General features: G+C 56.9%; 1 protein-coding gene across 1 annotated transcript in view; it reads right to left on the bottom strand.

Annotated features, from left to right (window-relative positions):
* The window catches only part of RAB11FIP5 (RAB11 family interacting protein 5), a 47112-nt gene extending 32575 nt beyond the window's left edge, over positions 1–14537 (bottom strand). The window contains exon 1 of the mRNA XM_021001089.2: positions 13931–14537. Within this exon, the coding sequence (XP_020856748.1) occupies positions 13931–14358 (428 nt within the window). The 5' untranslated portion in view covers positions 14359–14537. The remainder of the gene's footprint in view (positions 1–13930) is intronic.
* Between the last annotated feature and the right edge of the window lie 201 nt (positions 14538–14738).

Below are 14738 nucleotides of genomic sequence, written 5' to 3'. Positions count from 1 at the left end.
AAACAGAGTTAAGTGACTTGCCAGGGTCCCCCAGCTACAGCGTCTGAGGCTACAGCTGAACTCAGGTCTTCCCGACTCCAGGGAAGCAGGGCCGTCTTTTTGTGAAGGTCCCAGATTCCTCTCCTGCCTCTGCACAGGGCACTGAACATCTCTGGCCCTCAGTTTCTTCCTTGGTAAGATGAGGGAGCTGGACGCAATGACCCCTGCATGTGGAGGCTGGCACCGGGCACTTCTCTCCATCCCAGCAGCCATGTCAGACTCCCTGAGAGCAGGCAGTGGCTTCATTACAGCCTTCCTCAGCCCCAAGCACAGTGCCTGGCACACAGCAGGTGCTTGATAAATGCCTGTGGTGTGTCTGCCACATTTATGAAAGACCTTCTTGGTGAACCAAGGAACCCCGTGGTCTTCCCACTAGTACACACCATGCTATAGACCAGCTTGTAGGCCCTCAGCCCTCCAGACCCAGCACAGCATCCTGACAGGCCCCAGCCCCTCCAGGACCTGGGGAGCGTCACCACACACCTCTAGAGCGTCTCTTCTCCAGACCAAACGTGTGAAAAGAGCTGGACAGGCTCCAGGAGGAGACTGGGGCTGGGAGGCGCAAAGGAGGCCCCGCAGCAGGACCAGCAAAGGACAAAGAGCAAAGCCCTAAGGCAGACGGGGGCACAGAGATGAGATGAGGAAGGCAGAGAGGTGCGGGCCTGCCGGTGAGGAAGCCTGCATGCTTGATCACACCAGTCACTGTGTCAACTGACGTCACTTAACTGGTTTTCATTACCGAAAGGCAAGGCTCCTTTGGTTTGGTCATGCTTGTGGGCTTGAGGGTGGTGGGGAAGAGGTCTTAGAAATGAATAGACAAAATTTTAAAAAAAGTTCTGTTGATAACTTAAGAAAACAAAAGTAATGAACGCGAGGCTTTTTACCCTCCGGGATGCCTTGGCCTAGGTCCTCCTCTCTAGCACAGTCCCTCCAAAATGCCAAGTGCAGCTCTGGGCACAACTCTCCAGACAGTCTGAGCAAGGCAGGACACAGCGGACGGTGACCTCCCTCGCTGGGACACCAGGCTCCCCCATGTCTCCTCCTTCCTATCTGACCGCTCCGTCTCTGTCTCCTGGGTTAGATCTTCATCCAGGTCACACTCACTAACCAGGTGCTGCCCTGGGCCCTCCTCTCTTCTCCCTCTGCATTATCGCTCCCACAGACCCACTCAGCATCTCTGTATAAATGATTTCTGAATCTATCTATCCAGCCCTAACCTCTCTCTCCCCGAGTTCCAGACTCATCTCACCAACTGCCCCTGAGACACATCGAGCTGGATTTCTCATAGACATCTCAACACGCCCAAAACTGACGCCATCACCTTCCCCGCCAACCCCCTCCTCTTCCCAAGCTGCCCACCACCGTCTGCGGCACCGCCATCCCCCCACACCCCACGCCCTCAACCCCTCACTCACCCCCAGGTGCTCCTGTCCACCCGAGTGTCCTCGTCTCCACTCACCAGCCACAACCCCAGGCCAGGCCCTCCTGTCTCGTCCTGACCCTTCCAACTGTCTTCCATGGCTCCCTACCCTCACGCCAATCCAGCCTGCTGGACTTGGCTCCCAGAGGGCTTTTTAAAGCACAGGGACGACTATGTCACCTCCACAGTCAATGAACTTCGGTGTCTCCCTATTCCCCTCAGGACATTTAAATCTGGACCCCAGCCCGGCCCCTTCCTACCTCCCCAGTCTTCATACTCGCCCCTCCATGCACACCACAATCCAGTTATTTAGGGACCTAGTGGCAGTTCCTTGAACACAACACTCTTCCCTCTTCGTGCCTCAGTGTCCCTGAGGTGTCCCTCGGGCCTAGGATGCTCTCTCCTCTCTCTCTCCACCATCCACTGGAGAAGCATCCTGTGTGGAAGGGGCCGGCCACGCCCACCAACTGTCAACCAACTGCCGCCCAGAAGGCAGCTGGTGCCAGCAGAAGGGAGGCAGGAGGCAGCAGGGGTGAGGCCACGCTGACCCCATCTCCCCTCCACCTCCCAAACTGAGAGTGCTGGGAGGAGTAGCACCTCCCAAACCACCAGAGCCCCCACGCATCATCAAGGGAGAAAGCTCGGGACTTGGACCTCACCTCCCTCGTCACCCCCAGCAACAACTGCAGACCAACTGTCACTAACGGCTCCAGAGCCCTGGGAAGGGGCTTCCAGACCCCCTGGCCCGCCTCCAGCCCAGGCCCCATGGCCATCTCAGCTCCCCTCGGACCCCGACGGGGAACGGCCCAGGGCCCTCGGCATCATCGGGGCAGCCACCTTTGTGCAGCCTCGGCCCGGACCAGCTCCTGGTCCCCAAGGCCTCGGCCTCTCAAACAGCTCAGCATCAGAAACCGACACGATTTTATCTGTGGACACGACTTCAAAGAAGAAGCCCAACACCTGACACGCTGCTGCTCCCTCAGCGCCGGGGGACCTTTCCATCTGCCCCGCAGGGGAAACCTTGGGCGCTCCTCAAGCTCCAGGGCTGTGCATACAGTCAGTGCTTAATAAAGGTGTGTCCATTCACTTATTCTCTCCTCTTCTCTGCCTCTTATTGGTCCTGGTACCTTCCAGACTCCACTCATTGCACCTCATGCAAGCAGCCTCTCCCAAGCTCCCCAGCTGCCAATGCCTCCCCTCTCAGATCACCTCCCTTCACATGGGCCTTTCCTCTACTAGAACATGAGCTCCGTGCAGGCACGGACTGGCCCTGCCTTTCCTGTATGGCCAGCACCCAACGAGCGCTCGCTAACACCAGGTCGGCACAGAGAGAGAGCACAAGCCTGTGCTGAAAGGTCTGAAAGCACTTCACAAATAGGCTCTCACTGCATCCTCACAGCCCCAGGGAGGCAGGTGCTATTATTATTCTCATTTTACAGAGGAGGAAACTGAGGCAGGCAAAGGCTAACAGACTTTCTCAGGCTCACACAGCTAGGATTTGAACTCAGACTTTCTGACTCCCAATCCAGGGCTCAGACCCCTCTCAGAGACACAAGGAGACCATCTTTACCATACATTACCATTTCCTGCCTTAGCTACCCTACTGAAACCACAGCCCAGAGCCTGGAGTTGGGCAGGACTATAGAGAACTTTCTTATAACCTTAAATCGTGCCCTGCACACATGTACACGCACACACATGCACGCATGCGCACACGTACCCCTTCAGCAGGAGGTCTGGGGAAACCTGGGGACCCCTTCTCAAAAGAACATTTTTTTTTAAATGCAAAAAATAAAGTATATGGGATTACAAAGGAAATCAAGGATTGGTGAAAATTAAGATGCGTTTTCCGCCTCCATTCAAGCTCCCAGACTCCTGAAAACCATTCCCGGGGCTCTGTGGACAACAGCGTAAGCATGCCTGATCTAATCCAACCCCTTTTGACAGATCAGGACACTGAGGCAGCCTCAATCCTCTGGCCAGTCCTTGAAAGGGGCATCTGTGGTCAGCCCCATCATCCCACTGCCCCCCGGAAGCCCCACACACCCTAGGCTGTACAGTCTCTAACTAGACGGCAAGCTTCTTGGGGGGGGGAGGGCCAGATACCACTTCCTCCCTCTGGCGTCTCCCATGGCCCCAGAACACAGCCAGGCACAGAGCAGGTGGTCAACAAAGGCTGCTGGGCACCTAACGAAGGTATGAACAATAAAGCAGCCTGGAAGCACAGGCCTCCAGGCCAGGAGGCCCAGATTCTTTCTGCCTTACAAATCTGTGGCTATTGAAACCTCTCCTCCTCCAGGAAGTCTCCTGGGCTTGATGTTCCCAGCTCTTCTGCTGTGGCTAAAGAAGACAACCCCTCCTCCCCCTCCAAGTCCAGGTACGAGAGCTCCGCCCATTAGGAGCAGCCTTGTGAGTCCTCGGAGGGAGGCCTTGGTGGCCAGGACTTTATCCTCTGTCTTGTGCAACGGAGTGGAGCTGCGGTCTGCCCTGGGGGGGATTTCTGCAGCATCAGCAGAAGCAGAGAGAATCTGGGCCCGGATGGGGCTCCACACCAAGGTGCAGAAACCACATGTCTAGTTAAGTATGACAGCCAGGCTTTGAGCCCAGGCTGATGGACCCCCCCCCCACCAGCTCCCTTCCAGAATCAGGGACCCCTTGGTCAAGGCCTTCCCTGAGCCTGTCCTTCCCACCTTGCTACTGCCAATTTCCTTTTCTACCCAGTGAAATGGAAGCTCCTTGTGGGCAGGTGGTGGTTCCCCAGTGCCTCACACGAGGCCTGGTGACAGCCAGCATGGTCCAGGGGAATGATCACTGGCTCCCGAGTCAGACTGGGGCCTGGGTTCAAAGCCTGGCTCGGACACTCACCCAGGCACGTGGTTTCTCCACCTTGGTGTGGGTTACTTGAGACCCTGACTATGAAGAACCTGGCAAAGCTTATAGCGTACAGACATGTCAGAGGACATTATGGAGCATAAAGCTACCCTACACTGGGAGTCCATCACCATCCCTCCCCTCCTCCAACCCCGCTCCCCAACTGCTGATCCTACTTACGTGAGATGAGAGTCAACCACACCCGCCCTTAGGATTTGCACGGGCCCTTCTGCCGCCTCCCAGGATGCTCCAGACCCCTGGACCTGGCCATCCGCCCCAGCGGTCCGATGCCAGGGTATCTGCCCCAGGGCTCAGCCCAGGGATAGCACAGAGGAAACCTTCACTGTGCCAGCTCATTCCTTCACCTTAGACATGCGCCCTGACACAAAGGCCCAGAAGCAGCTGAGAAGTGCAAAGCAGGCATCCTCAACCAGACTGAGCCAAGGTGAACGTAAGCGTGTCCTGAGCCAGAGCTGGCGCTCTCAGGGGCCATCTGAGCAACCCCTTCACCTTGCTCCCAATGAGGAAACTGAGGCCCCAAAGAAATGACTTGCCCAAAGGCACACAAGTGGCAGAGGCAGGATCTGAAGCCAGGTCCTCGACCTCAAAGCCAGTGCCTTTCCAATGTGCCAGAGAGCTACACTAGGGATGTAAAGTCAGAAAAAGAGACGGGCTGTTCACGTGGGAAGAAAGCACAGCCTCTGGACAGCCCCCATGCAAGATGAAGTGACCTAGAAAACGAGGCCAGAATTTCAGGCATCATCAGGGGAAATAATTGGGGGAGAAGGAGTGGTCATGTTCTATGGTTGTCAAAAATATAAAAGTAGAGGGCAAAGGTTATAATGACCAAGCTAGGCCCCAAAGAGCTACCATACTGTACCTTCCTTCTGCACAGGGTGGGGGCCATGGGCATGGACCACTACATACACTGTCCGACTCAGGTGGGCAGTGGATAAAGCCCTGGGCCTGAGTCAGGAAGACTTGAGTTCAGATCTAGCATGTGAGCTGGGCAAGTCATTTAAACTCTGTGTGCCTCGGTTTCCTCCCCTGTAAAATGGGGATAATAACAGCACCTATTCCCCAGGGCTGTTGTGAAGATCAAATGGAATAATATTTGGAAAGGGAATAGCACAGTGTTCGGTACACAGTAGGTGCTTAATAAATGCTTATTCCTTTCTCTATCTCTCCCATCCCCACAAAGGATTACTCTCTGGGTGGGAATGAGGGGACGGGAAGACTGGGAAACGAACATGATAAAAAAACAAAAATACATCAATACTATTTTTAAATTTAAAGTTTAAAAAAAATGAGTAAAGGAAGAACCTTCCTCACCACACAAACACAAACACACACACAGTACTGATGGGGGGGGAGGGGCTACCTGCACAGCTGAGCTCCCAGACCCATGGAAGGAAGGATCACCTGAGCAGGGGCCCTGTCTAGAGGGTGGACTCAGGAATGGGTTCAAGGTCCAAAGACCTTTCTCCTTTGCAGGAAATGCTTCCCAAGAGGCAGCAGTCAGAGGATGTGGGTCTGAATCCTGGCTATGCCCCTAACTCCCTGGGTGACCCTGGGTCAGTCACTGCCCCTGAGGACCTCAGTTTCCTCCACAAATCGGGGGCTTGGCCCGGAAGGTGCCTTCTAGCATCGAGTGTGCTCGCTGTCTGAGCTGGCGTGCCAGCTTCTCCTGAGGGAAGAGGGAATCTTGGGGAAGCAGGTTATACCCCAAGGCCGACACCCACAGCACAAAACGACAGACTCCCTGAAGTGACTGGGCTGCCTGGGCCTCCCCAGGGCTGGGCACCATCTCACCAAGGGCCCCAACACAGCACAAAACCAGACCAGGAGGTCAGAGAATGAAAGCTGGAAGGACCCTGGAGGCCTTCTGGTCCAGCCTCCCCATCTTACAGAGGAAGAGGCTGAGGCACAGAGCGGGGGCCCAAAGACAGGCAACGCAGACATGGGATGCCAGCTCCCAATGGCCTGCGTGTGGCCTCTTCCAGGAAGCTCCCCAGCCTGTTCTTTGCTGACCTCCTCTCCCCTGATTCTCAGCAGCTACCTCATCTGTCAGTCCGCAGGACGACTCGTCCCGTTCCCGTTCTGTGCTTTGCTCCCCCCACACACTTACTCATTCTTTCCAAGAAGGGACAGGACTTCATTTCCAGCCCTCAAACCTCCAAGCTCCCCTGGTTTGGAAAGTGAGGTCATATCACCTCCACTGACCTCTCAGGCCCCATCCTTCCTGCCTACTGAAGCTCAGTCTCAAAGACACTGTCAATCAACAAACATTTACTAAGCACCTACTATGTGCCAGTCACAGGGCTTCATCACAGGGCAGGCTCTACTGAAGGGGGCAGGCCCCATGACGTTGGTGCCCCTGCCTTTCCTGACTCAGACAGGTGTAAGGGCCTCATAGGCACACAGAGAGACAGCAAAATCAGTCCCTGCTTCATGAGCTTGCCCGGTGCCTGGGCCCTGAGCCTTGTGATTGGGAGCAGTGCTCCCCTGACTCCAAACCCAGCTCTCTTGGGCAGGGGGTCAATAGAGGGGCACGGCAAGTCCTAAGACATCTGCCCCCAGGACTTCCCTTCCCGACCTCTGAACAACCCCTCCTGCCCGAAGCCTCAGGAAAATGAAGAGGCAAACATTCTTTCAGTAATGACACCAGACTGGAAGGCAGACTTCTGTGAGCTTCAGTTTGGCCCCGCTCTCAACTTTGCTTATCAAAGGGAAGGAGCTACTGTGGAGGGGCCAGGGCAGATTCACTTCAAAGTTCCAGGGAATTCTCAGCCACTTCTCATTATTAGGTATTTCTCAATCAGTACAAGTGCTATCACCCGGGGGGGCCTGAACACTTGTTCTTAGAAAAAAGGGGTAGGGGGAACCCCTGGCTCAGGAGACCCCCAGAAGGTGGCAAAGAGTAGGTGCTTAATAAATGCTTGGGAAATGGCCCCTAGAAGGTGTGACCCACTTACTGTCCTGGAGCTGGAAGGGCCCCTGGGGGTCACCAGGCTAGTCAGCGGCAGGTCCCATGACTCCCCATCCAGCTCTGCTGCTGGGGACAGGGCCCCAAGGGCCCTCACGCCTCGAGGCCGCGCAGCCTCCCAGCTGGGAAAAGCCAATTCCACAAGGAAGGGAGAACACAGGAAGTCCCCTACACGTCTCCAATGAATTCAGAAGCTCCTTCTCTACTGGACGGTGGCCAGAGCAAGGGACCACCAAAGCTCTGCTGAGGTCACAGCCTGGCAAGGGCCAGCCTCCAAGGGAAGAGCGTGCAACCCCTCTACACACACACACACACACACCACACACACACACACACACACACACACACACACACATATGCACACATGTATGCACACACACACTCACACGCACCCACGAACACACACACTTGCAGTTTCTGTTTCCGGCCAAGGCAGGGGAAACATCTGGAGGGTGGATGACACGATCACCCAAGCAGATGAAGTGCTAGGGCAGCAAGTGCGGTCAGCACAGGCCAGAGGAAAAAGGAGAAGCCTGCAGGTCACGGGCCACAGAGGCGAGACTGAGGCATGCATACCCTGCCAAGAGGATGCAGGGGATCCAGGCAGGGGGAGTCTGGGTCCCTCCCCTCCTGCCCCATCCAATGCTCTGCACAGACATCTCCAAATTTAGAAGCATGACGGTCATAATGATGAAAATACCCCTCTCTTCTCTTGCACCCCAGCCTTGGAGCTGACAGCCCTATGTCTGGCCAGTGGGACCTCAGGGAAGCCCATTCCTCTCTCTGAGACACAAGGCATGCTGATTTTCCTACAAATGGATGGCAAACACCACGTGGGTCCTGAAGATGGCCACATCCATCCCTGGGCCCAAAAGAAAATGTTCCCTGGCCACAGCCAAGACAACAGGCAAAAGCAAGAGGACCGAGCCAGGGCAGCCAAATCGAACATTCCTGCCTTAGGTGAGGAGCCTCTCAGGGCCCCGATGGTCCTTGCACCGTCCTCAAGGATGGGCCACACGTAGAAGCCACAGGTCACAAGGGAAGCTCTCCCCCACCTCTCTTGGCCTGAAGACTGAAGAGAGGGGGATGGGGAGATGACCTGTCTAAGCTCAGAATTCTCTCCTCTACCCCCCCTCTGCTCTCCAGTTATCCAGAAGCACCCCAACTGCCAGGGGCTGGCACCCAAGCTGCCTCGGACCCCATCAGGAGAAAACAGATTGGCAGCTATATTCTGTGTCCCAGCATCCTGCCGTGGTGCAGATGCCCAGGCCGCTCAGAATCAAGCCAGGCAGAGATGACAGACATCCACCCCCAGGGCCAGCCAAAATCCCCTCCCCCCCACATTAAGCTTAGGAAGTGACCTCGGGATCCTGAGCTGTTCCCATGGCATCATGCTAAGACCTAGGGTGTGGTTAGAATTGAGAGTCAGGTATCATTCTAACCATTTTACAGATCAGAAAACTGAGGCCTACCTCAGGGAAGAACTTGCCCAGGGTCACAAAGCTAGTGTCTGGGGCAGAAGTTAAGGCCAGGTCTTCCTGACTCCGGGCCTAGCACCCTATCTCCCCTCTCCCCTTAATCACTGCCAGGTAACATTAGAGGGTACCACAATATTAAGAGGCCCTGACAGGCATCACACCCTCCCCACTTCTGTCCCCTCGTCCCACCGAATAAGTCCCACTGAAAAAAGTCTTAAGTAGAGTTTGTCTTCTGGGACTTGGCCGGGTGTTCCCTGTCATTAGACTAGAGGCTCCCCAGTTAGAAGGATTTTAGGATTTAACGACAGAAAGAACTTTATATACAACCCTCCAGGTTAACCCCCTTATTTTACAAAGAGGGAAACAGAGGCTCAGAGAGGAAAAGGGTGGAAGCAGAATCTGAACCCAGGTCCTCAGACTCCAAACCCTACCTTGTCACCTCCCCCAGGACTCTGAGGGGACCAGGGGGAAGGGGCAGACACATGCTATCTCCCCCCATCAGACACATGCCCACAAGTCCCCTTGACTTCCCACCTGGAAAACCTGACTTCCTTTCCCCTCCAACGCTTCTGCCTCTGACCTCCTCCCTCCCCCCTTCCTCCAGTGCAGGAGGCCAGGAAAATGCAAATGACTCACTCTCCCCTTTCCTGCACCCCCTCCCCCTGGTCTGGGAAGAGGGAGAAGGAAGCTGGGGGCAGAGAGGACCTCAAGGAGCTGAGGTGTTACCCTTCGGGTTCCTAGTCTTTAAGAGTCAGAATTCAGGGAGGAGGCCTGGGGCGGGGGGAGAACACCACTGGTGAGAGAGGAGGTTTTGTTTTCATTAAAAATAACGGGTGGGACTGAAAACACTGTTCTAGTGAATGAAATCATGCAACTTTAAAAAGTCTGTACTTCCCCTGTGGTCACCTGGCTGCCAGGCCTGCCATGCCAACCCCAACCACACCCAGGCAGGCTCCAGCCGGGAGGCTGGGGATGTCCAAGTCACTGTCACATCACCCATCACCAGCCTCCAAAGAGAAAGCTGGAATGTGGCTGGGGGCCAGGCAGTGGCCATAGGGAGGGAGGAGGGAGGGAAGGCTGCATTCCAGGCCTGAGCCCAGCTGAGCAAGGCAGGATACTGGCGCAGGCACTTGGGAGGAAGGAGGGGGATGAGACGGCCAGCTGGCTCCCCTTCCCCTGGGCATCTACCAGGGGCCAGGGGCCCCATCTCCCCATGGTGGGGGGGGCCTCACCCACCCCAAAAGCCACAACCTGCAACCCCTCCCCAGGCTTGGAGCTCCTGGACACTCCCACCAACCAGCCTCCTCATGGCTCCAAGGCACTGGCTTCCCTCTGGGCTTCAGTGTTACCCCTCCGTGAAATGGAGCCATCACACAGGCCTAAGAGGTTATCATCATCATTCATTATAAACCAAACAAAAGTGAGCCCTGAGTCTGGCACAGTTCAGTCCACTTTATGACACAGACATACCCTCACTCAGTTTTACCGACAATCTCACAGTCTTTGTTATCACTTCTAGACTTCTTGGATATTTATTTTAACTCCTATGTAAATAAATATAATTTTTTTAAAGGCAGTTGGGGTTAAGTGATTTGCTCAGGGTCACACAGCTAGTAAGTGTCAAGTGTTGGGTCTGAGGCCAGATTTGAACTCAGGTCCTCCTGACTTCAGGGCCAGTGCTCGATCCACTGTGCCGCCTAGCTGCCCCAGTAAATATCATTTGATAAGCCTGAGACAAAATGGGCCTCTTTCCCTCGACCTCTGAGGTCTGCGAAGCTTTTTTACAGACATCAATCAGGTCTGGGGAGTGAGGCAGTGAGGCAGGTGCTGTCCTTATCACCCCCATTTTGCAGATAACAAAAGTGAGGCTCAGGGCCACACAGTTCCTAAGTGTCTGGGAGGGGACAAATCCAGGGTTTCCCAAAGAAGTGAGCAGACAGATTGCCAGCCCTGGAATCAGGAGGGCATGAGTGCAAACCTGGCCTCAGACACGTACTAACTGTGTGATCCTGGGCGAGTCACTTCACCCTGTTTGCCTCAGTTTCCCCATCTGTCAAATGAGCTGGAAAAGGGCATGGCAAACTGCTCCACTAGGGCAGCTAGGTGGCGCAGTGGATAGAGCACCAGCCCTGAAGTCAAGAGGACCTGAGTTCAAAAGTGGCCTCAGACCAAACACTTGACACTTATTAGCTGTGTGACCCTGGGCAAGTCACTTAACCCCAACTGCCTAAAAATAAACAAATAAATAAAACTGCTCCAAATGGGGTCACAAAGAGTCAGATATGACTGAAACAACAGAACAACAACAAAGTGGAGCAGATGGAGGCCCCTGTCTCTCCTCTGGGGAGGGGCGACCTCCACTCACCTACCCCAAGGACAAGTGAAGAGTGGTAGGTTTCAAAGAGTTCCAGAACCCACTGGCCTGGGCCTTCCCAAACCCTCCGGCAGGGGCTGAGCGCCTGCCAAGCTGTCCAGTGATCCACTCTGGCGGGAAGGGGATGTGGGGCGCCGGGCCCAGACAGAGCAGAGCCCCCAGCTGAAAGGGGTGGGGGGTCCAGGTGATCTGGGAGGAAGAGGGCACAGGGCAAGCCAGAGCCTCCAGCTGTTAGCTGTGGTCAATGTCTACCAAAGGTTTGAGTCTCCCCAGGCTGGCCCAAAGACAGGGTCCAGCCCCGCTCCAACCTCCAGGTGGCTCAGACATTAACACTTAAGCCTCCAGCCTCCATCCAGCTGCTAGCTCTCAGTAAACAAACCCTAGACTAGACCCAGGAGCTGGGGGGAGAGGATAATGGATAGAACCCCCACCTAGAGTTCAAATGCAGTCTCACCCCGGCCAAATCCTATCACCTGTCTGGGCCTCACTTTCCCCATAAGAAAAATGGGGACAATAATAGCACCATACCTCACACAATCGTGGTGAGGAGCAAATGAGAATATAAGTGAGGTGCTTTGCAAACCTTAAGATGGAAATGCTAGCTATTATTAGCTGCTATTACACCTAAGAAATCTTTCATCAAAGAGAGATCCTGTAGACCTCCCAAAGGATCCTCTCCATCTGTCGGGGCTCAATGGGGAGGCTGGGTCAGACTCCACATGGAAACTGCCCTCCCCGCAAACAGGACTGAGGCCTAGTCTGAAATGGGTTTAGGAAGAGGGAGGATGAGCTTGAGACCCTAGGAGACCCCTGATTCCCACCCTACCCCACACCACTCCCTCAACCAAGAATGGGGCATCAGGGCAGAGGAATACATGTAGGCCCTGGTCAGACGGGAGGCCAAGGGTCTGGTCTGGCTGGCCCAGCAGGAGAAAGTGAGAACTGGGGGTGGGGATGGGGGGACTGGAGGTCTCAGAATGATGGAGCTCCCCAGCTGGGGGCCCCTCCTGGCCCAGATCACCTCTGAGCTGCTCCAGAGCCAGGAAGGAATAGGGGGAGACTAACAGAACGCTGGCCCAGACACCCCGGCAGCCCAGCTGGGTGATGCAAACAGACCACGTGATCCCCCATCCAGCCTCCTAACAAAAAGTCAGGAGGGAAGAGGGAGGGGGAGGACCAAGTCAAAAGCCAGCCTTGCCAGGGATGGGGCCCGAGACTCACGGCGCAAATTCCTTTCCTTAGACACAGGGGCTTTCTTCTGCCTTGGTCTTTTGCCTACCCTGGACCCCCACCCCAAGCCCCTGCTGCCCTCCCCAGAAAGCTCTCCCAGGAGGCTCCCTCCACTGACACCTGCAGGGATCCCGGCCCTGCTCAGCTGTTGAGGGGCTGGCGATACCTCAAGGGTGGATTCCTGGGAAGGCACAGTACAGGGGACCCAAGTACCTGCTGCCCCCCCAGACTCACTCCCCCTCCCCAGACCCATCTGCTTAAAACCTGGGTTAAAAACAAAACAAATCCTTTTCCCATTAACCACACACAGATGCCCTGCAGCCACCTTCCTCCTTCCCAAACCAGGCACTCCTCTCCCCCAGGGGCCCCTGGAGAGGAAACGGACTCACTGTCTGCAATGTCAGCTGGGGGAAAGAGGAGGGCTGGTCTGAATCCACCACTGCCTACCTTCTTTCCAAGGCCAGAGGGAAGAGCCTTGGGGTTGCTCACTGTGAGGACATCCACTCCCCAAGCTGACTGCCCAGGGGCTCTCCCTCCACAGGGGCCAGAGAGCACCCCCTCCTTAGCCCGGTTCCTGGCTGTTACCTGGTCCCCAATCAACCTGCTGAGCCCTTGGCCTCTCCCTGGTCACTGCCCCCACCCCAGCTCTTGCCACAGAAAGACTAGGATGAGGTCATTTGACCACTGTGGGTCACCGTTCATTCCAGCCCGGCGAATCTACCTCTGGAGAACTACCATCAACCCCCCCCCCCAAACACACACACCAAAGGACTAAAGCACCAGGCTGGGAGGCGGAAGACCCTGGTTCAAGTCCAGCCCTGGGCCAGTCAGTCCATCCAGTGCCTGCTCAAAGAAAGGGCCAGGGGAATGGGAACAGGAGGCAAACAGAAAAGCATTTTCTCGGCTTCCAGGAGTTACAATCCATCCCAGGAAGAGAGCTCTCACTCACTGGCTGGGAGGATGACAGGCTTCCTGGCCGAGGTAGCAGTCCCCGCCCCTGGGCCGATTAATAGCTCTTGGGATGCTCCTCACCGGAGGCCTAGTGGTCCGAATATGGGCCTTGGGAGTCCTGAAGTTCTGGGTTCCAATCCTGTCTAGTTCTGCTCCTACAAAGTGGGTGCTATTGTACACTAATTCACTGGCTGTGTGAACACGCGAGAGTTATTTAACCCGTCTGAACCTCAGTTCTCTCCTCCGTAAAAGGAAGGTGTTGGCCTCCACGGCCATGACTTGGGGAAACCTTAAAGTCCTAAATGAACGGGAGCGAACCGGCTGCCAAAAAGCATTCACAAGTTAACGTCCGGAAAAGGCTGGGGAAGAAACACACACACACGAAAAATAACACTACTAATGGAAGGGTCGCAACCACAGCAGCGCTCTCGCCACGTTCTCTCATCCCAGCTGGCTGTCAGCGTCGGCGGCGCCGGCCGCTTCGGGAGGACAGACCTGCCGAGCGCACGCACAGGCTGGAGGGCCCGCCCGACGCTGGGTAGCCTCCCTAGCCCCCCGCCGGCCCGGGGCAGGGCACTCACTGCGTGTGCTGGGCGCGGCCCTGGCGGAAGACCTCGTCCAGGGCCACGATGGCCTGGCCCAGGAACTTGTCGATGCCGATGAGCGAGCGGTGCATGGCGGTGAGCACGAGCTCGCAGGCGGGCTCGGCCGGCGCCGGGGCCGGGGCGTCGGGGGCCGCGTCCTGCGCCCGAAGCAGCCCGTCCAGCGCGCCGGGGGCCAGCTCGAAGACGCACTCCTCGCGCCACTCGGGGCAGCCCGTGCTCTTCTCCACCACCGACGTGCTGTACTTCTCGCGCCCCACCTGGATCACGGTGTACGCGTCGCTCGTGCTGCTGCCCCCCGTGCCCTTGCCCCGCAGCCCGCGGGCCTGCAGCACCGTCACCTGGACGTGCGTGGGCAGCCAGCGCGCCGGCCCGCCGGGGGGCTCGGGGCTCCGCCGCAGGGCCATGGCCGCGCCCGCGGACCCGCGCCCCGCGAGCCGAGGAGCGCGCCCCGCGAGCGGGGGCCGGGACAGGGCCTCAGGAGGAGCGGCCCCTGCAGCGGCGGCGGCGGCGGCGGCCGCCGAGCAGCAGCGCCAGGGGTCGAGACGCCCTCCGCTCCCTCCGCTCCCTCCGCTCGGCTCGTGCTGGGCGCGGACTGACGTCACCGCCGGACACGCCCCCTCCCGGGCCCGCCCCCCGGACGCGGCCCCGCCCCCGGACACGCGCCCGCCTCTCACCCTGCCGCCGGCAGGGCCCGGCGGGCCCGGGCGGGGGCGGAGCCGGCGAACCGGTGGGCGGGGCAGGTTAGCCCAGGGGCGGGGCCTGAAGGGGGCGGGGCCGGCGATGC

The sequence above is a fragment of the Phascolarctos cinereus genome, unplaced genomic scaffold (assembly GCF_003287225.1).
Source record: "Phascolarctos cinereus isolate Bilbo 61053 unplaced genomic scaffold, phaCin_HiC Scaffold_2;HRSCAF=192, whole genome shotgun sequence".
In the NCBI taxonomy this organism is placed as follows: domain Eukaryota; kingdom Metazoa; phylum Chordata; class Mammalia; order Diprotodontia; family Phascolarctidae; genus Phascolarctos; species Phascolarctos cinereus.
The sequence above is the reverse complement of the archived record's forward strand: the minus strand, read 5'-3'. Positions and strand labels throughout refer to the sequence as shown.